The 21,985-nt window shown below is 41.8% G+C and overlaps 1 protein-coding gene across 1 annotated transcript in view; it reads right to left on the reverse strand.

Annotated features, from left to right (window-relative positions):
• Positions 1 to 1,256: 1,256 nt before the first annotated feature.
• GLDC (glycine decarboxylase) overlaps positions 1,257 to 21,985 on the reverse strand; it is a 40,175-nt gene continuing 19,446 nt past the window's right edge. Inside the window, exons 9-24 of the mRNA XM_066604255.1 lie at positions 21,876 to 21,981; positions 21,341 to 21,480; positions 20,543 to 20,623; positions 16,448 to 16,545; positions 16,198 to 16,324; positions 14,978 to 15,120; positions 13,130 to 13,205; positions 12,891 to 13,016; positions 10,825 to 10,974; positions 9,723 to 9,835; positions 9,085 to 9,226; positions 8,715 to 8,826; positions 7,785 to 7,880; positions 5,738 to 5,910; positions 5,223 to 5,303; positions 1,257 to 2,425 (exon numbers count right to left, since the gene is read on the reverse strand). Of these exons, the coding sequence (XP_066460352.1) occupies positions 2,282 to 2,425; positions 5,223 to 5,303; positions 5,738 to 5,910; positions 7,785 to 7,880; positions 8,715 to 8,826; positions 9,085 to 9,226; positions 9,723 to 9,835; positions 10,825 to 10,974; positions 12,891 to 13,016; positions 13,130 to 13,205; positions 14,978 to 15,120; positions 16,198 to 16,324; positions 16,448 to 16,545; positions 20,543 to 20,623; positions 21,341 to 21,480; positions 21,876 to 21,981 (1,908 nt within the window). The 3' untranslated portion in view covers positions 1,257 to 2,281. The remainder of the gene's footprint in view (positions 2,426 to 5,222; positions 5,304 to 5,737; positions 5,911 to 7,784; positions 7,881 to 8,714; positions 8,827 to 9,084; positions 9,227 to 9,722; positions 9,836 to 10,824; positions 10,975 to 12,890; positions 13,017 to 13,129; positions 13,206 to 14,977; positions 15,121 to 16,197; positions 16,325 to 16,447; positions 16,546 to 20,542; positions 20,624 to 21,340; positions 21,481 to 21,875; positions 21,982 to 21,985) is intronic.

Here is a 21,985-nt window from a genome sequence, read left to right on the forward strand (position 1 = left end):
AAAACAGTAGAACAAAACGTATGCAAAAGTTAAAGAGAAAAAAAATAAAAGGGTGATAAGCTAAAATTCTGAACATTAGCTCAAGTACAAAAATGTAAACATTTACCACGGCATCTAATATGCAACATTTATCTTATCACTTATTAAACTAAAAAAGGCTACTGAAAATAAATATTTGGTTTGATCCCCCATATTAAAAAAAAAAGGAAAAAAAAAAAATTTTGCAAAAATTACATAGGTCATCTTCAATTGAAATTGGATAGTTTCTTTTATAGGAGATCGATATATTTATCAACATTCAGGTATTCCTTTGGAATTATTTAAAGTCTTTTTAGAGCTCCCTCTTATGTAGCTTAGGCCAACTTCACACGGGCGAGAAAAATGCGCAAGATTTGTGGGTTGCCAGATGCACAAATCTTGCACTAATGTGAGCCCAATTTCTGCAAAAACAGGGGGGGGGGGGGGGGGGGGGGAAATAAAAAAATTAAATCGCAGCATGTCCTATCTTTGGGTGTGCTCTCACATCACCCATGTTCTCAATGGGGCCGGCGGCAGCATCATCGCGCCGTGTGCTGGGTGCACACGATGCTAGGTTTCCCCATTGAAAACAATGGGAGAAACTGCGATGCTCCACCGCGGCTGACGGGACCTTTACTTCCCGAAAGTGATGCGAGGTGGATCCTAAAACACCTCGCATACACAGTAAAAGTGCATGTTGGTGAGCGCAAACTAGGGTTGTGAATCACAGTCCGATATCGCACTTGCCTTTGTGAAGTTAGCCTAAGTCATATTGAAGACACATCTTAAAGGGAACCTGTCACATTAAAAATGCAATGGGATATGCAGGTGTCTGGTTATAGAGCCGAAGGAGCTGAGCAGATGGATATATAGTTTTATGGGGAAAAAATTTTGAATAACTTGTGATCTAGTGATCCAAGCCTCTGCCGATTCTGGTGGTCCTATCAGTGACAGGGAAGGAGAAAAGTTTTAAACATACCCATTTCAAATTCACAGTGGTCCAAGAAGCAGAGATATTGGGAGTCATTCAGAAGGGACGTCACACTATAAGGACTCATTCAGACGACCATATATCGGCTGGGTTTTCACGCCCAGCCAATATACAGTGTCCCTTTGTGCAGGAGGAGGAGGCTGGAAGAGCCGGGAGCAGTGCTCTGAGCTCCCGCACCCTCTCTGCCCCTCAGTACTATTTGCAATGGGAGGGGGTGGAACAGGGACAGAGCTAAGTTCCGAGACTTAGCTCCACCCCATCCCGCCCCCTCCCATTGCAAATAGTGGCAGGGGGTGGAAGCTCAGTGCACTGCTCCTGGCTTTTCCAGCCTCCTGGGACACCGTATATCGTCTGGGCGTGAAAATCCACCTGATATACCGTCGTCTGAAGCCGCCCTAAAGTTGCATTACCCCATGTCAAAAGCAGATATTTGGGCCACAGCTCTACATGGTTGAAGTAACTTTCATTCCATGTCTAATGTGATTCTGCATGAGGGAAAGTTTCTTTGCACAATGTCAAATGCAAACAGCCCCTCTGCAAAGAGCTTACCACAAAGGATAACCTTCCTAAGCCCTTTGTGCCTCTTGCATTGGACCAAGTGTAAAATCCACACATCAGGAACCTGCTTCATCTTACATCTGTGAAGGAATTCCATACAAAAAATATTTCGGGAAAAAAAAAAAAATTGGAGATTTAGGACTACCTAAACAGTTAAACCATGTACCCATATGTCTAGAACATTTAAAGAAGAAAAAAAAAAAAAAAGCACCTGCCTGTGGTACATTAGTCCAGATCACTAAGAGAAACACTTATATCTGCAGGATGGTAAATGAACAATAACAAATATATTCAATCTTAATTCAAACTATTGTGTTCTCATTAGGGGGGAAAAAGGGGGTCCGGAAGGTAAACAGGTCGCCACCCTCACATATTAATACTAGTTTCTTGATTAAACTATGTGCATATATTACATTTCTAGTGGCAGTGCATGAAAAGATTGCCAGACACCATTCACCAAATACTGCTTCTGCTACAAATTTAGTTAGAAAAACTTGAAAACTTTCAGAGCGAACACTGTTCCATTTGCCATGTCCAATTTATGCACTTTAATTGCACATCATTTAAGCATCAGTAATGTCTTGCTTACACAGGGGTGCTTAAAGGACAGTCACTTGTGTCCCCTCTCGGAGAGGTGAGGGAAGCGGCTGCTATTAGCAGCGCTGAATTGCAGTCTTGTATTGGCATTCACACAGGATGGAAGAGTCCGTAACACTAGGATGAGGCTCTTTTCTGCTCATTGAAAGGGGATTCATACACCTCCATAGGAGGACAAGTGCACACCAAATGTTGGTCTCCATAGATGTCATCGATCCGAGCTATTGTGGGCCAGAATTTACTATCTGGTTTGACGAAAGGCTGGAATGAGAGGACAAAATTTTTGGTTATATGCGGTAGGTCTGGAAAGTCTTCAGAGGGAACACCCAAAATATAAAACATGCTGCAGTTTTTTCCCCGCGCTATTAGGGACAACTCTGAATGCCCTTGAGTGGCCCAGTCAGAACCCTATTGAACATCTCTGGAGAGACCTGGAAATGGCTGTCCACAGACGGTCTGCATACAATCTGTCGGAGCTTGAGAGGTTCTGCAGAGAAGAAATGGCAGAAAATCCTCAAATTCAGGTTTGCAAACCCTGTGGCATCATACCAAGAAGACTATTAGTACCTTAGTTTGAATCACGTTTGGCAGTGATTACAGCTAAGTACAGGTTGTGGATACTTATGGCAATGCAAAATATTTATTTTTCATTTAACCTGGGTATCTTTGTCCTAAAAAGGACCAGGCACTTCAGGGATTTTACCCGTTGTATTCCCCCCCCACCACCACCACCACCACATTCTTTGTAGTGAAAATAGTCACTAACAGAGAATCAGAGTCCACTTTCACTCTTTAGTACATAGTATATGTAGCCTGGAAAGGAGAAGGCAGAAGCAGTTAAGAACAGTTACTCCTCCAGATCCTCAGCCATGTCTGACAGCTGAGAACCTGCTTGATTGCAGGAGCTTTAAATCCCGCACGGTACTTCTACCATCAGCTGGGATTAAAGCCTAGGACCAAGGGCCGTATATTTACAGCGATTGGTCCTTAAGAAGTTAGAATGTTAAAAATAAGACTAAAGATTTCTGGTTTGTCTTTGTCAATATGGGGTATTAAAAATGATTTTAAAAAAGAAAAAAGGGTTTTTCTTCCACATGGCCACAACATAACCAAATATAAAGAAAAAATGAAAAAGGTCTGAAGATTTTTTTTAAGACCTATTGTATGTGCAAGACTACTTTGCATATTAAGTGCAAAGGGCAAAACCATGATTATTGCAGACAAACTGTCTGAACTCAGGCAAGTGTATAACTGCTTTAAAACAAAGGTTACGGACAGGAGCGTAACTAAGGGCTCAGGTGCAAAAGTTCAGCTGCCCCCCCCCCCCCTCCATCTGTACCTATACCCAGCTGCGTAAACCTGAAGATTCGGGGCCACAATGCAAAATCTGTAACAGCCCCACCCCCTCCCCAACTATAATGCTTTATTCATAGTGGGCTCCCTATATGGAGGATAGGCCTTATGGGCCCCCTAAGGGTCCTGGGCCCGGGTGCAACCACATCCTCTATAGGTATGCCCCTGGTTATGGAGGATACCACTAACATTAAAAATTATTTTTAACTCAAAACTATCACTAGCACAACACAAGAAAAAAAAAGTTGCACTACAATTAAGGCTGCAATATTTAATACTAAATTTTATGTCCCTCAAACATAGTTTGTAACCTGCTAACATTTTCTCTTCTCACAGGGGATTATCCCTACTAGTAATACATAATGGATGTGAGTTCTGTGTGTCCAGAATGCTGCTGTCTTTATTAGCACAGCTTCATTCTTCTACAGGTTTCCCCTTCTACAACCCATAAGGGAGGTCTTCTCCCTTGTGCAGATAGGGCACAGCCGCTGAGGAGTGATTTTTCCAACCTCCGCAGAGTCTGTCCAACAGGTCTCTCCTCTCTCTACACTCATACAACCTGCATGATTATTCCTCCTCTCCTCCCTGTTCACCTCCATCCATTCTGATTCAGTTCTGCTTATGATCTGCCCTTCACAGAAGGGTATGGGAGAGCAGACAGCACAGCTTGCAGCAGCGTGGTGTAAGATCTGCATTATGTCAGAAGCAGCAAAACAATCAGCTATGTAAGGAGTTAGGAATCCTTGCATTTAGGTAGCAAATGAACATAAAAGGAAAAAAAATTAATGTATGTAATATTTAGTGCAAAAAGTGTCTATATACTGTAAATCCAGCCACGTGTGTTGTATGCACATTTACTTTAATGAGCGTTTTAGGTTATACCTTGCTGACAGTCTATACAATGACCCTTGAGGTTTCTTCTCACAAGCCCTGGTATATGCAGAATACCAATCTTATCCATTAGTATATGAATTGTATCTATTGAAGAGCTTGCCCAACAAAGCCCTTTAATATGTACAATATTATAAACCATATACAAGACAGGCACCCCCCCCCCCCCCTCCAGTTTATGCTCCTTCTGAGGCACAAAAAAGTAAAACCAGACAGGTCAATCATTAAAACATGTTGTGTTACATTTTAATTGTACACAACTCAATTAAAGGGGTTGTCCCGCGGCAGCAAGTGGGGTTATACACTTCTGTATGGCCATATTAATGCACTTTGTAATATACATCGTGCATTAAATAGGAGCCATACAGAAGTTATACACTTACCTGCTCCATTGCTGGCGTCCTCGTCTCCATGGTGCCGTCTTCTCCTTCCATTTAGACGCGCTTGCGCTGTGTGTTCTTCTGCTGTGTTCAATGGAGCGGCTCCGGCGTGCTCGCGCCGCCGAGGTCTTCTGCGCATGCGCAGACCAGCTCTCCAGCGCGAGCACGCCGGAGCGGCTCCATTGAACACAGCAGAAGACCGCACAGCGCAAGCGCGTCTAAATGGAAGGAGAAGACGGCACCATGGAGACGAGGACGCCAGCAATGGAGCAGGTAAGTGTATAACTTCTGTATGGCTCATATTTAATGCACGATGTATATTACAAAGTGCATTAATATGGCCATACAGAAGTGTATAACCCCCACTTGCTGCCGCGGGACAACCCCTTTAAGGACTAGTGAGCAGAAGGTTTTAAAAAATAAACAGGCCATACCAGAGGGAATGCAGCCACCTCCCGAGAGTATGGGCGATCCCAATTGGAAGATGCAATGCAAGTTAGCGTGTGGGGCGACATCTGGGAAATTAAAAAAAAAATAAATAAATTAGGATACTCAAGAAACTACAGAAAATATTTACAAAGCATAAACAAAAGGAGAAAATGCAAGGTTTAGTCATTTAGCTTTGTCACTGCACCACAATGATCAGGAGAAAAAGTATGGATACAGTTTTCAAAATCCATAAACAAAAAAAAAACAAAAAACAAACACACCACACACAAATATCTAATTGGCACATGTTGCTCTATAGAAAATCATAAAAGGAGACTCATCTGGGGTCATCTCAAGCCCAAACAGTGCAGAGGTTACACAATGGCAGAAAGTACCGGGCAGGAGGTTTGTGCAAATACTGTTAGAATGCTCTAGCCTGTAGAAGGCGAGTTTGTGTATACATCAGTTCTCCAAATGGCTCAGTATTTACTATAGATTTTCTCTGTTTTTTTCACTTTACCTTCAAAGGATTAATTCTGGAATCCATTCTACCTTCCTCAATATCAGCGATTTCCTGTCTTATGTTGATCATGGCATCACAGAAGCGGTCCAGCTCTGCTTTGTCTTCAGATTCAGTTGGCTCAATCATAAGAGTGCCAGCCACAGGCCAGGACATTGTGGGAGCATGGAAACCTACACAGAATGGCAGATTTTTTTAAATTCATCTTTTATTCCCAGTGTAGAGAGAAATTTAAGACCTTGTCTGATGAGGCAACTCTACATATATGCATAACAATACCAGACAAAGGGTATTTGACACCAAATGCGCATGATTTATCAAAACTTCCAAGCCACTTTTTTTTTTTTTTTAAACTGCAGACTCTAAGCATACGGTACAACGAGCACACCAAATCCCAAAACACCGCAGTAAGGGCTCATTCATACGGGCAGAAGTGCGTTTTGGCTGCACATTACATGACGGAAAATAGCTTATGCCCGCGTATTTCGCCCACTCCTGCAGGTTTTGCGTGCGCAAATACGCTGCGTATTTGTACAGTCTGAAAATTTTTTTATATATATTACACATACATATAATATATTTTCTTGCGCAAATATGCAGGTTTCCTGTGTATTCACGCCAGCCTATTCTCATCAATGGCCATTGCAGTACGTAAGACACACCAAAATAGGACATGCTGAATATTCTTTCAAGTGACTGAACTTTACGTGAAAAAAATACATTAAAAAAAATTATATATCCATGTGAATAGAATCCATTGCTTTAATAGATTCATTCACTATGTATCACACATGTAAAGACAGTGTCTAATACGTTCATGTGAACGAGCCCCCAGTTCTAAACACAAAAGAATAGTGAGATTTGAGCTCAGCAGCTCACAGCATTATGGTTGTAGCTGTGGAGGGGAGACCCCCAAGCAGGATGACCTTCACGATCCGTACCAATTGATTAAATAGACTTCCAAAAGGTCCTCATCTCCTTTAGGTTGAAGTAGATTGAAAGCTGTGATAGATTCACCTTTATACACTTACCTTCTGTGTATTTCTGAATGAAGAGCAATATAAAAAGAAAGGAGACTAAATATACTTACAGACAAATCACAAGTCCCCCTCCAGCTACAACAAAACATGGATAGCTAAACAGACAGGGATTCCAAGGAGGTAATCTCTCTGAACTCACTCCCCCTCTGCCCAGAGTAAGCCAACAAATGGCCTGTGCTCTGTATAGTAATAAAGCTTCGAGGAGCCCACGGTACGGACTTCGATTCCCGAACAGGTCTCCCCTTTCATACGAACACTGGCTCTGAGTTTCCTGACATGAAGTCTTTCTAATGATGTAGGGTACACACTGTGGACCTTTTACTTTCAGCCCAGGAAATGAATGTTACGTCACTAGTGTTGTAGCATTCATTCCCTGGTCAGAAATGCGGAATTCGCGACAGTCTTGTACCCAGTGGGCATGTGTGGCATCGTGCCACTCATGAGACGCATGCACAAACACTTTTGAATGCTCCATAGCTTGCTACACTTGCACCCAGTATGTACTGTGAATCAGTGAGTGGTGGAAATGGGCGGAAGCAGCGCTGTGAGGACAAAGTAACTCTCCAACGCTACTATTGGGAATTGACCCTGCTGGCCAGAAGAGGAAGTGCTGCACATCTAAAGCTGAGAAAACGGACACAAGGTGAGCTTGGCAGCGAGAACAAGCATGTAATTCAAATGCTGAAATCACATCTCAGCTTGTGCTGGGCAGAAGAGCAGGCAATTTATAAATTAAGCTTACTATGACAAAACCCCTTTAAGAGCCAGGGAATGTGTTTAAATGCAGGGCACAAGGCAGGGAAGTGGAAGAAAAAAAAAAAAAAAAAAAAAAACTTCAGCTCAGACATAAGAATTACTTCCTTACAATCTGTCTTTTCAGCCATGCACACATTATAGTAGTTCAGGGCATTTCCTCTTTTATGGTGACAGGTTCCATTTAAAGCACTTTAGAGGGTAGAAATCGGATCAGAGGGGTTTTAAGTGTAGAAATCACAGACTACACATACCATAGTCCTGAAGCCTTTTTGCAATGTCTACAGCTTCTATGTTAGCAGACTTCTTGAATGGTCTTACATCAAGGATGAATTCATGAGCCACGTATCCTAAAAGACATTTGAAGCCAAATTAAGCCAAACAGAATGTTGAGAACATTTCATAATAACTAGCCATAAAGTAAAAGGTTTGTACCAACAATTAAGCCACTCTATGCATGCCTAGTTTTCAGTCTACTTTGGTTGTTTCCCTAGAAGTCCATTTTTATCTATAATTTTTGAATCTTTTATTGTACAACATTAGTTGGTTAGGTTTCAGACAAAATCAAGGGGAGCAACCTTTCCCAAACAAAATACATCTGATCCATTCTTTAGGCTGCCTGTCCATGGCTCAGGGGATTTAAATTGTAACATACTGCTATTCCCGCAGTGAGCCTATTAGGTAGGCTCATCTGGGAGACCTGTCAGTGCTCCACCCTCCTCCCCCGCAGTGGAATACCGCTAACGATATTCCACTGTGACCATGGACAGGGGGCCTTAGCTCCAAAAGGGAGCTGCGTTAGGCCAGGCCCACTTGACTGTATCTTGGCGTGCTGCCCGTGAGGCACACACAGCAAGTATGCAGAGACATTGCATACTTGAGGCAGGTCGCCCATCATCTTTAGAGACGAGTGGGGAGATACTCGGCTAAGGCATTACTCGCTCGAGTAATGTGCCTTAGCGAGTATACTCTCTCATCTCTAGTTCTTAGTTCTTCAGAATGAGAAAATGCTCTGTGTGCGCAATCATGGCAACAAAGATTTCAATGGAGAAAAAAAAAAAAAGGGGGATTTTCACGGGTGCTCAGATTCACTTCCTCTGGTGAGCCCAAGAAACTCTAGTCCAATGCTACCCTCTGTTACATTCCATTATGTGGGAGGAAACAAATGGACATTTGAGACTTGCCTCTAGAACCTCGGAATAAGATTTTGTAGTGTTTTTCCAGCCTTTTTGACATGTAATTTGCATTCAATATGGCAATTTCTGTTGCATGCTTAAGTCCTTTTGCTCCCATCAGCTGTAAAATAAAATAGAAATCGTTGTATAATTTACCCAATAAATCTTGACATTTTGCATCGTAGTGTCAAAGTTTGGAAACCTACTAAGGAGGAACTGCCCCATCCACTGACAATACTAACTATCATGTGGACAGTCACCATTACATAGTGTCAATGGCTGAGGAGACAGTGGATTGCCAACATGAAAATTGCTTAGCCAGAGGACAAGTCCTTTTAAGAGTATAAATAGAGTCATTTTAAATCTAGAGTGCACTAACCTTGATATAGGCCCATGAAATTGGCAAAATTGCACTTGAGCCCCATGGGGCAGCACTTATAGTGCCGAGTGGTCTGGCATTATTATCCTGCTGCAAGGATATTACGGGATGGCTGGGTAAAAATGGGGCAAGATGTTTCTTTCTGGAAAGAAAATGACATTCAAATGAGCATCTTGCTACATCTAATGGAGGTGAACAACATTTAGAGCATGTAAGCTTCAAAAGGGTTGTGCCAAGGTATAACGTTTTACAGGACCGGGGGTAACTATGATAGGTGGGGACCACTGATCCCAAAGGTCCCTGCATGAATGGAGCAGAGGTCATGCATGCCACCACCCTATTTTTTTCAATGCGAGTGACGAAAATTGCTGACCACTTGTAACATACAGTAGGTCTAGACCATTTTCACATAGCGCAGATTTGGTCAGCATTTTAGTTTTTTTTTTTTCTTCTCTTTTAAGCCAAAAGCAGGAGTGTATGAAAAAAGTAAAGATTAATAAGAGTTATTACAGTATGATTACCACTTTAGGCATACCTCAAGATACGCATGGTGCCCAAAACACATACACATTTTAATTACCAGCTCACAACAGTAACTTGTCATTTCATACGCAAATGTTTTTGAAAAGATTACTCACACTCCTATAGGTCCCATCCCAGGGCCACCTCCACCATGGGGTATACAGAAGGTCTTGTGAAGGTTTAAGTGAGACACATCAGAACCATAGTCTCCAGGACGGCATAGCCCAACCTAAATGTAAAAGCAGAAAGTTGAATTTTAAAGACACGTGTGCCAGAACCCAACCCATTTTGGAATGCAGGGTCCAAATGGATCAGACTATCCAAAGGACATATATATGTGCCTCTTCAGATCTACTCCATTTAACCTGGAGGAAGAACCCTGAGTAGGTTCAAAAGCTTGCGATATCATATTTTTTGGTTAGCCATTAAACAGTATCAAATCTATAAAATTACTCTATATACTCGAGTATTAGCAGACCCGAGTACAAGCAGAGTCAATAAGTTTTACCACCAAAAACTGGTAAAACTTATTGAGTCGAGTATAAACCTAGCTATACTCGAGTATATACTAGGAAAAGAAAAAATGCAATACTCACCTCCCAGCCGGCGTCTGTGTCCCTGGCGCGATGGTCTCCCCGGCAGTGCGGCCAACTGCTTGAGAATTCTCCCCGCTGTCATCTCCCTGCTCAGCTTTGAATTCCCCCGCCGTCAGCGCTGTGTAAGCAAGCGCTGTGATTGGATCGAGCGCCAGCCAATCACAGACGGCGCTTGATAAACCAATCAAAGCCATTCAGTGATGTCAGCCAGTAAATGGCTGTGAATGATTGAATGCCGGCTGTGATTGGCTGGCACTCAATCCAATCACAGCTCTTGTCTACACAACACTGACGGCGGGGGAATTCAAAGCTGAGCAGATAGATGACAGTGGGGAGAATTCTCAAGCAGCTTGCCACACCACTAGGAAGACCATTGCGTAGGCGACACAGATGCCGGCTGGGAGGTGAGTATTGCAGGTTTTTTGTTATTTTTTTTTTTTTTACCTCACCTGAGTATAAGCTGAAGGGGGCTTTTAGTTTGTTTTTTTTTAATCCTGAAAGATTGCTTAAAAACTAGGCCTAAACTCGAGTATATATGGTACTTGGTTTCGCTTGCTGAGAACAATCTCACTTGTTTCAAAGATTTGTTCTGTGGGAGGTTATTGATTAACTGCATCCTCACCTGGGCATTCATATTTGCTCCATCCAAATACACCTGACCACCATGTTTGTGTATTAAGTCGCATACATTGCTTATACCTTCCTCAAAAACCCCGTTGGTTGAAGGATAGGTGATCATTATGGCAGCCAAATTGTCCTTATGTTTGTCTACCTGGGAAACAGAACAAAAAGATAAATAAATAAACTCCTAATGATTATCACTAAATACAGAAGTAAAGAAAAAGAGCGGTTCAATAATGGGAGCACAACGGCGGGAAATGTATCTAACTCTTTGAATCAGAATTTGGGCATTGAATACTGCAGATTTTTGCACCAGGCCGAGTTCTGCAAATATTTGTGCATTTTTGCATCCACTGGCGATGGATCTTTATGGAAGGTCTTGAGACCTACACTACCGTTCAAAAGTTTGGGGTCACATTGAAATGTCCTTATTTTTGAAGGAAAAGCACTGTACTTTTCAATGAAGATAACTTTAAACTAGTCCTAACTTTAAACAAATGCACTCTATACATTGCTAATGTGGTAAATGACTATTCTAGCTGCAAATGTCTGGTTTTTTGTGCAATATCTACAAAGGTGTATAGAGGCCCATTTCCAGCAACTATCACTCCAGTGTTCTAATGGTACAATGTGTTTGCTCATTGGCTCAGAAGGCTAATTGATGATTAGAAAACCCTTGTGCAATCATGTTCACACATCTGAAAACAGTCTAGCTCGTTACAGAAGCTACAAAACTGACCTTCCTGTGAGCAGATTGAGTTTCTGGAGCATCACATTTGTGGGGTCAATTAAACGCTCAAAATGGCCAGAAAAAGAGAACTTTCATCTGAAACTCGACAGTCTATTCTTGTTCTTAGAAATGAAGGCTATTCCATGCGAGAAATTGCTAAGAAATTGAAGATTTCCTACAACGGTGTGTACTACTCCCTTCAGAGGACAGCACAAACAGGCTCTAACCAGAGTAGAAAAAGAAGTGGGAGGCCGCGTTGCACAACTAAGCAAGAAGATAAGCACATTAGAGTCTCTAGTTTGAGAAACAGACGCCTCACAGGTACCCAACTGGCATCTTCATTAAATAGTACCCGCAAAACACCAGTGTCAACATCTACAGTGAAGAGGCGGCTGCGGGATTTTGGGCTTCAGGGCAGAGTGGCAAAGAAAAAGCCATATCTGAGACTGGCCAATAAAAGAAAAAGATTAAGATGGGCAAAAGAACACAGACATTGGACAGAGGAAGACTGGAAAAAAGTGTTGTGGACGGATGAATCCAAGTTTGAGGTGTTTGGATCACAAAGAAGAACGTTTGTGAGACGCAGAACAAATGAAAAGATGCTGGAAGAATGCCTGACGCCATCTGTTAAGCATGGTGGAGGTAATGTGATGGTCTGGGGTTGCTTTGGTGCTGGTAAGGTGGGAGATTTGTACAGGGTAAAAGGGATTCTGAATAAGGAAGGCTATCACTCCATTTTGCAAGGCCATGCCATACCCAGTGGACAGCGCTTGATTGGAACCAATTTCATCCTACAACAGGACAATGACCCTAAACACACCTCCAAATTGTGCAAGAACTATTTACAGCAGAAGCAGGCAGCTGGTATTCTATCGGTAATGGAGTGGCCAGCGCAGTCACCAGATCTGAACCCCATTGAGCTGTTGTGGGAGCAGCTTGACCGTATGGTACGCCAGAAGTGCCCATCCAACCAATCCAACTTGTGGGAGATGCTTCTAGAAGCGTGGGGTGCAATTTCACAAGCTTACCTCAACAAATTAACAGCTAGAATGTCAAAGGTGTGCAATGCTGTAATTGCTGCAAAAGGAGGATTCTTTGACGAAAGCAAAGTTTGATGTAAAAACAATGTTATTTCAAATACAAATCATTATTTCTAACCTTGTCAATGTCTTGACTCTATTTTCTATTCATTTCACAACGCATGGTGGTGAATAAGTGTGACTTTTCATGGAAAACACAAAATTGTTTGGGTGACCCCAAACTTTTGAACGGTAGTGTATAATTGTAACTTTACATTTGCCTCTCATGTATAAATCTCAGACAAGTAATTTACTAACCATTGCTTTCAAGTGTACGACATCAATGCTTCCATCTTTGTCTACTTCTACTGGCTGTATTTTCATTCCTGCCATTTGCGCACTTGCAGGATTGGTTCCATGAGCAGATTTTGGGATTAGACAGACCTAAAATAGCAAAGTCTAGCATTTACTAACATGGTGGCATTATAAACCTATGTATAATGCAAATCAAGAAACAAAACACACACTTGAATGGAAGAGAGCTGCATTATAGTTACCGTTCGATGAGGTTCACCCTTTGCACTCAAGTAAGCCTTGATAGCAGCCAATCCAGCATATTCACCCTGTGCTCCGCTGATTATACACACAAAGAAACACAGAATTCATCATAATGCTCGTTTCTGCATCTTTATTAGAGATGAGCGAGCACCAAAATGCTCAGGTGCTCGTTACTCGGGACGAAATTATCGCAATGCTCGAGGGTTCGTTTTGAGTAACGAACCCCATTGAAGTCAATGGGCGACCCGAGCATTTTTGTATATCGCCAATGCTCGCTAAGGTTTTCGTTTGTGAAAATCTGGGCAATTCAAGAAAGTGATGGGAACGACACAGCAACGGATAGGGCAGGCGAGGGGCTACATGTTGGGCTGCATCTCAAGTTCCCAGGTCCCACTATTAAGCCACAATAGCGGCAAGAGTGCCTCCCCCCCCCCCCCCCTGCACTGTCAGCATAAAGATCGTTCTCCTCTGCCATAGCTGTAACAGCTGTGGCAGAGAAGAACGATGTTTGCCCATTGAATTCAATGGAGCCAGCAATACAGCAGGTTCCACTGAAAGCAATGGGCTGCCGGCGATCGCAGGATGAATTGTTGGGAAGGGGTTAAATATATAAGCCCTTCCCTGCAATTCATCCAGAAATGTGTTACAATAAAAATATATCCCGGCGTATAAGGCGACGGGGCGTAGAAGACGACCCCCCAACTGTCACCTTATACGCCGGCAATACAGTGGAGCAAAGAATAAAAATCATTACTCACTTCTTCTGACGTTCTGCGGTGCTCCTGCAGGCTGTTGCTCCCTCCTGGTCCCCGGCAGAACATTGCTTTCTGGACGCCAGGCTTGAAATCCCCGCCTCCAGAAACACAGCCAATCACAGCCATTCAATGACATCATTGTCATTGGCTGTGATTGGCTGAAGGCACGTGTGTTTCTGGAGGCGGGGATTTAAAGCCCTTCGTAGAGAAATCAATGCTCTGCCGGGAACCAGGAGGGAGCGACAGCCTGCAGCAGTGCCGCAGAACGTCAGAAGAAGGGAGTAATGATTTTTATTCTTTGCTCCACTGTATTGCTGGCGTATAAGGTGACAGTTGGGGGGGGGGGGGGGGTCGTCTTATACGCCCCGTCGCCTTATACGCCGGTATATATTTTTATTGTAACACATTTCTGGATGAATTGCAGGGAAGGGCTTATATATTTAACCCCTTCCTGACAATTCATCCCCACGCTCGCCGGCAGCCCATTGCTTTCATTGGAACCTGCTGTATTGCTGGTTCCATTGAATTCAATGGGCAAACATCGTTCTTCTCTGCCACAGCTGTTACAGCTGTGGCAGAGAAGAAGGATTTGTCTTCTATATGTTCTCAATGGGGTCGGCGCTGCTGCCGCCGGCCCCATTGAGCGCATATAGAGAAGATTTATGGCCTTAAGAAGGACCGTTGGGGTTCTTGAAACCTAAAATACTCCTAACACTCTCCCTATAGCAGCTCCAACACGATAGATCTTTCTCTGAACTAATGTCAGAATGCATCTGTGGTGAGCCGCGGGAGGGGCAGATTTCAATACTCGGGTGACACCTAATCTCGCCAGCCACTCACTGCAGGGGGGTGGTATAGGGCTTGAACGTTGCAGGGGGAAGTTGTAATGCCTTCCCTGTCTTTCTATTGGTCAGAAAAGCGCGCAAATTTCTCAGGGAAGAAAATGAAAGCGACTCGAACATCGCATGGTACTCGTCACGAGTAACGAGCATCTCGAACACCCTAATACTCGGACGAGTATGCTCGCTCATCTCTAATCTTTATCAAAAAAAATTTAAGAAAAAAAAAAAGTGTTACATTCATGATTGCTACCTGTTTGGTTGAAAGGAGATTCTGTCATATCCTGTTATTTCACACAAGTCCTTCTCAAGTTCCTTAAACAACTGCTGATAGCCCTGAGCCTGGTCAAGAGGCACAAATGGATGAATATTTGCAAATTCAGGCCATGTAATTGGCTACAAAAGGAGAAAGGAAAAAAAAAAAAGTTTTCAAAATCAAGTCTTACAATAATGCACGAACCTGAACACTAATCAGACTTGGACAAAACCGGTTACATTGTCACCAGACTGTAAATAATGTTAACCTCAAGGAAACGGCAGATTAATTCATGCCTGCAAATGATTCAGCAGATGTGACTTTCTCCTGGGATGAAATTTACAATGAGTTACACTAGATATTTCTATTGTGTGCATCTTTGACCAAAAATCTAACATTTATTTCAATAATACATTCAATGTATATTTCTAACAGATTGAAATAGAAATAAAAAGATTAGTTACTAAAAACCCTGGCAAACCTAACAAATTCACAATTTGTTTTCCCCAAGCCATGCTTCATAGATTCAAGGCTAAATTTATGAACAGAAGTTAGAAATGAATGAAGAAAAAAAAAAAAAAAAAAAAAAAGAAAGAAAGAAAATGTACAAGTCAAGAGGATGAAATGGGAGCTGTAATTTTTTGTGATACTTTCTACATAGTTACAAGACTGCATACAGTTTATAAAAAGGTTATAGTAACACTACACAAAAGGTGTCCCACTGCAAGGTCAGCTTCACACACACTGGATCTGCTGCAGGCTTTCCGCAGCAGGGAACCCACAGCAAATACGCTGAAAAGCTAAATCCACACCTAAGAACAGTACGGGTTTGGCAGCTGATCTGCTGCGGATTCAATGTGTTTCAAGGGTTGAAATTGGCAGTAATGTGTGGATGAGATTTTAAAAAACTTCCTCCCATTGAGTGCAAAATCTGCAGCGGATTAATTGAGGAAATTTTCCGCTCCACGGGAATCAGATTTTTGAAATCTCCTCCACATTGTACCGTAAACACTACGACAAATTCTCTCAAAAATGTAGCAGAATTGTCACGTGTGAAGGCATCATTAATGGTCTTGTCTATTGCAAAAAAGGAATTCCCATGCGCTTACATCAATACGCCACTGGAACGGCACTATACCCTACTAGCCATTGTGCAGCCAGAGAATTTAAGGTGGGGCTTATTCCAACAAGAATGGAAGCAACGTAAATTAACTTACTGTAAGCTCAGAGGAGCTGTTAAGTTTCATTGTGCAGGACCCCAGAGGAATCATGCTATGTACGAGGGAAATATCCTTGTTTTCCAAACGCTTCATGTAGCGAACAAGATTTGTCTCGGAATGGTAGCTTAAATTTAAAAAAAATAAAAAAATAAAAAAAATAAAAAAAAATAAAAAAAAAATAAATTTATAATTAGAATGTGATCCACAGTCAAATGTAGAAATCGGTTTTATCTTGAAAGCATCTCACCTATTAAACACAGTGTGCATAAGGAATTTGCTTGTCCTTTTAAAAGCAGTGTCCAAAATGCCCTTGTTCTCCTCTCCCATGCTTTCAGCAACTAGTTCCTGGGATAGGAAAAAAAAAATAGAATAAAGTATGTAATAAGATGTGAAGAGTTCGGGCAGGCTCACATGAGCATGTGTGTAATGGTGTTTAACTGTGGCACGAGCGGGGAAGTCGCCATGTATTACGCATGTCGTCATGTGCAGTTTTCCTGGTTCCATTAGGTGTTAAAAAATGTCCCACTCTCTCACTTAGAGACGTTACGTACAAGGAGTCACACTTAGGCAATGTAATTGCCCATGTACTGCGTGTTGTACACACCCATAGAGAAAAATTGGCTCTATTCACTACGTATAACGCCATAAGATTACGCACATGTGAGCCTGCCCTTGAAATGAATATTCACTCTAGTTGCAATCAAACTTTTACAACCCCCATTGCAAATTAGATTTACCAATTTTACAAGCTTTTAGCTGTTTTAACAAACATTAACAATTTAAACAGCTCAACATAACTAAAAAGGGGGTTAAAAATTAACATAAAAATTCTACTTTTAATGACTACTGCAGTCTCAGAATTAGTCACCCCTCTGAATTGAATCTCCTATAAGAGCACACATTTGCAAAAAAGGTGTTGTCTAAAGCACACCTGATGCAAATAATCAAGGGCTTCATTAGTAGCATCAGGTGTGCTTGAAATTGAAATCCGGCAACTGGGCAGCCACGGAAATAGCAATGTTGTGGAGACATTCCTGTGACTCTTGCTGTGTGCAGCCAAACATTATCCTGCTGGAAAATGCCTCTTAGAAGCCACCATGAGAGGAACGCATGTGGCTGCAGGATGTCCTGAGCATATCACTGAGCGGTTATTGTGTCTTGTAACACTACTAGGGATGAATAACTGTCATATCCACCAAACCAGCAATGGGCCACTTTTCATCGTGAACATTAATTGAAATTTGACGCTGAACGGCACTCCAAAACACAGGGGGGCAGCACCATGTCTACTTCTACCCACCAGCATCATGTGGAATGACGGCTTGCTCCCTGATTGTGTATAAAGAGAGCTGTCACTAAGTGATCTGGGCCAGGAGAAGGCGAGGTGATGCCACCCACATGACAGCGCAGTTTTTAAATCGAACTTCAAAGTAAGTTTAGGATGAAGTGCTACAGCAGTGTACATACCTGTTCTGGGTTCTTTAAATAGGACCCAGTTATGTACTTTATGCTAGTCTCACTAAGGGCAGCATAACAGTGACAGACATGACAATTTTAGGGGTCTGTCACTTCTACGGTAATATGTGTGGGTTTTTAAGACCTTACAGCATATTTCTATAACTCTCAGTTTAGTCATGAGTTGCTGCTAGCCCTGCGCACCCACCCTGATTGGCAGTTTAAGTATGTAGTTAGTGTGAATGGGCAGGGCTACTAGGTCCTCATGAATAAACTGGACTCCTCTCTTGCTGGGAGTTACAGAAATATGCTGTAAGTGGGTGCTGCAGAAACATGGTGCAAGTTCTTAAAAAGCACATTACCCCATCAGTCACATACTGCTGAAATCCATATGGGTCACTTCTTTATGCTGCCTTCACTGAGGACAGTACAGAATACATTAAAAGGAACACTGGCTACACTACCTGTGACAAAAATAGAAAGCCATCATAAACAACCATTAGATTCCTGAGGAAGCAGGTAGTCAAAAACCCTTGGGTAACTGCAAAAGACATGCAGCAAGAGTTCCTGGCAGTAGGCACTGAGATTTCCATTTGCACAGTAAAGTGCATAATAAATGCTGAGGACCTTCATGCCCGAATGCCAAGATATACATACTTCTATTAACCCAAATAAAAGAAAAAATAATAATCAGCTCCCATATGTTCAAAACCATGTAAATAAGCTGCAGACATTTTGGGATTCTGTTTTGTGGAGTGATGATCCATAGGCCTGAAAAGTTCCAGACTTATTTAATCAGTAGGTCTGGAGGAGAAAAAAAAAAAAAAATGATGAAACCTGCTAAAAGAAGGTCTTCCCGTAAAGGGATCATAGGCAATAGTTCAATAGTGTGTGGACCACAAGATGGATTTCCTAATACTTGGATCAAATCTTAGGAGAAAAAGTCTGGCCTCCTGTAACAAAGTTGGAGCTTGGATGTTCCAACAGAGCAAGGATCCCAAGAATACCTTGAAGTCCATCAAGGCTTGGTTTCAAAGGTCCCTGGGAGGATTCTTGAATGGGCAGCACTCGCCTGACTTGAGCACCATAGAAAGTTTTGGTGGGATTTTAGGATGGTTGCAGCACACAAACCCAAGAATATTAGTAAACTGGAGGCCACTGTCCATAAGGAATGGGCCAAGATTCCTCATGAACGCTGTCAGCTGGTGTCTGGCTATGCAGCATGTTTGCAGCAAGCCATAACAGCAAAATGGTTCTATACTAAGTACTAAAGACTTGTTATGAAGGGAGGTGGTGGTGGTGGTGGTGATGGGGGGGGGGGGGGGTGGAGTAATTCTGAGACTACTAATTGAGGCATTTTGGGATGAATTTGGTGACTTTAGATTATTTTTGTTGAGCCATTTAAAAAGGTTTTTTTTTTCCGCCCCCTTTTGTTTGCAATCAGACGTGAACATCTAAAAGTTAGTAAATTTGGCAAATAAAACTAAAATTGCAATGGGGGTTGAAGAATTTTGATTGCAACTGCAGGACTTCTACTAAGTCAGGCCAGTTCTTCTAGGTAGTTGTAAGTAGGGGTGGGGTGTAAATGACATAGTTAAAGTAGTTATAAACCCCTCTTTTCTCCTCTTATGCAAAAGTATTTTTTTTAAGTTCATTTCATTCCATTACATTGGTGGCACACAGACCATTGAAGGGGACTCCTGCTAACTTCTGCTCTCCTCAAAAAGGAGGCTGGCAAGTCAGAAAGGGAAGAGATAGGACAGGATGGGGTTAACTGCTATAGCTTTGGGTCCATGGACTGGAAAGAAGGAAGACTTGGTGTAATACATTAGAACTGTGTGTGAGGCAAAAGTGGCTAAATAAAAACCTTATTGAGTGTCCTAATAGGAATCCAGCGTTCTAAGGTCTTTTCTATCTGATAAAGAATCTCGGACTATGATAATTGTAAATTTGAATGTCTGAGCAGGAGAGCAGCTTGAAAAAGGAGACTCCTGTATTCTCATACTTAAAGTCTGTTCTGCTGGAACCTGTTCTTTCTGAAATTTAATTTTATAAATCAGGTTTTATGAACTGAAGAGTTGGTCCACTAAAGTTATTTATCGTGAAATTCAAATTAATAGTTTTCTGAATTTTTTAATTTCTTTCTAAAATTACATTTGGCGTCACGAACAGGATGAGCTTCAGTGGGTCCACAAATGAATTTATTTGTTTGCGCAAGTGCCAATCATCCTCACTTTAGGTGCCGCCGCCATTAGCATCCTTGAATTTGATGGAAAATTTATGACGTTTATGGATTGGATTGAGCGACTGAACACAGTGGTACAGCTTTAACAGGTGCCAGACCCTCTGAAGGCAGAGCTTATATCATTGCCCACCTAGACTCCCTGTTTGGAGACCCTACCTCTGTGACAAACTTAAGGAAGCAGTTTTACAACTAAAGTAAGGGTAAGACAGCACAGCAATTAGTAATTGGACTGCAGTACCTATGGAATAGGCAGACCAAGAAGAATAGAAAGGGATGTGCTGCAGTGCTAGAACCTGAAAAAAATGCGGTAATAATGAGGTATCAATTTATATCAGGTCTTTGCAGCTACTTGCTGAAACATGCCATGAGGAACTAGGAGAATAAAGAGGGTGGGCCTGACATCTTTATCAAGTGTTATTCCCCCCTTACTAGAGTGTGCGGACAAAAGGGACCTATAGTTCAGATAAAATATCTTAGGTTTACTAATAATTTTTTTGAAGAACACTAGAAGAAACACATTTCTAGAATTTCATGTTGGAAAAAATGGTCAATCCCCCGAAAACTGTCGATTGTGTAGCTTGGAAATTGAGAAACATTTAAAAACAGTAATAAATTAGCAAGTTAATAATAAATTTTACTTACTGCTGAAGACTCACAGCCGAACACCCATAATAGGTCATCTAGATCTTTTTCTTTCACTGTTTCGTCAAGAGATACTCCAAGCTGCCAAAATAATAAATTACATTTTTTTTCTCCACTGCTATCAAGATCCCTTGCAGGCAGAGAATTATCCTTACATACAAAGGTTGATTACTCATTACTGACTAGGTCTTACAAATATGGGTTTGTTACAAAAACATACAGATTATAATCACCAGCTCAAAGTTTTAGCTGAAACGGAAGTTTCTGTGTAGGACATAAGGCTTCCAATACATGGGCATGCACGATAAGCAGACCGTGAAACACCAGCAAGCTTTTTACATAGGTGATGCGAAGAGTTTGCCTTTTAAAAGACGCACCTCCCATCCCTTCAGTAAAGTTGTGATCCTCTGGCAAGGGTTTCCCCATTGTTTTCAATGGGAAATCTCACAATGCTCTCATAATATATGGCCAAGGAGCTTCGAAGGAACACCCAAAGATAGGCCATGCCACGATTCCCCCCCCCCCCCCCCACACACACACTGTGATGTGGGTAGGGAAATAGAAGAAAAATAAATAGCTCATGTATATGACCTATTCAAGAGAATACGGTTCATATTCATGCGAGATTTGCGCGTCTCACAATGCACAAATCTTGCATGATTTTCACAACTGCGTGAAAACTGCCTAGGAAAGGAAACTTTTTTTTTTTGTATATAACAAAAGGTGTTCCCAACTATTTTTTTGACATATACACATACTACCTTTTTATCCATACCCATGCAGTCAACGAATACTTACTGAGCCATCACTGTACACACGGAGGTTTATTTGTCGCTGTATAGCTCGATCTAGAACCTCTTTTGTTGGACAACCGCAATGAATCTTCACAGTATCGAAAAACAGCTCAGTATGTAACTGATGTCCTGCTCTCTTTAGACCTGAACAATTAGGAATGTGGGTAGAAGACTAATTAACGAAGACTATTGAGTGCAACTATTCAAGAGTTAAATGCAATTTCTACTGGAACAAAAAAAACACAACTAAATCTTAATGCATGAACATACAAATGTTAACGACTGTTAAATATGAGACATCTTTAATATCACAAGGTATGTAAAGTCTAAATTCCATTTGTTTATTGTGCATGTCACTAGTCATTTCATCATTAAGGCCAGAACAGGGCAGCAATGGGCACAAGCACTAATATGTAACATAGGAGTCCTCTCTCCTACATAGAATTTAGGAACAAGATTTTGTATATGCAAATTCATTGCACCCATGCTGGAACCAACCAATGATATCCCCAGAAAAACAGAATACTTAACAAGATTACCTTCTGCAAGTATTAGAGTGGCATTGTGAACTCTACGTGCAATATGCTTGAGGCCATTTGGACCATGGTAAACACAGAACATTGCAGCCATATTTGCCAGTAGAGCCTAC

The sequence above is a fragment of the Eleutherodactylus coqui genome, chromosome 5 (assembly GCF_035609145.1).
Source record: "Eleutherodactylus coqui strain aEleCoq1 chromosome 5, aEleCoq1.hap1, whole genome shotgun sequence".
NCBI lineage: Eukaryota > Metazoa > Chordata > Amphibia > Anura > Eleutherodactylidae > Eleutherodactylus > Eleutherodactylus coqui.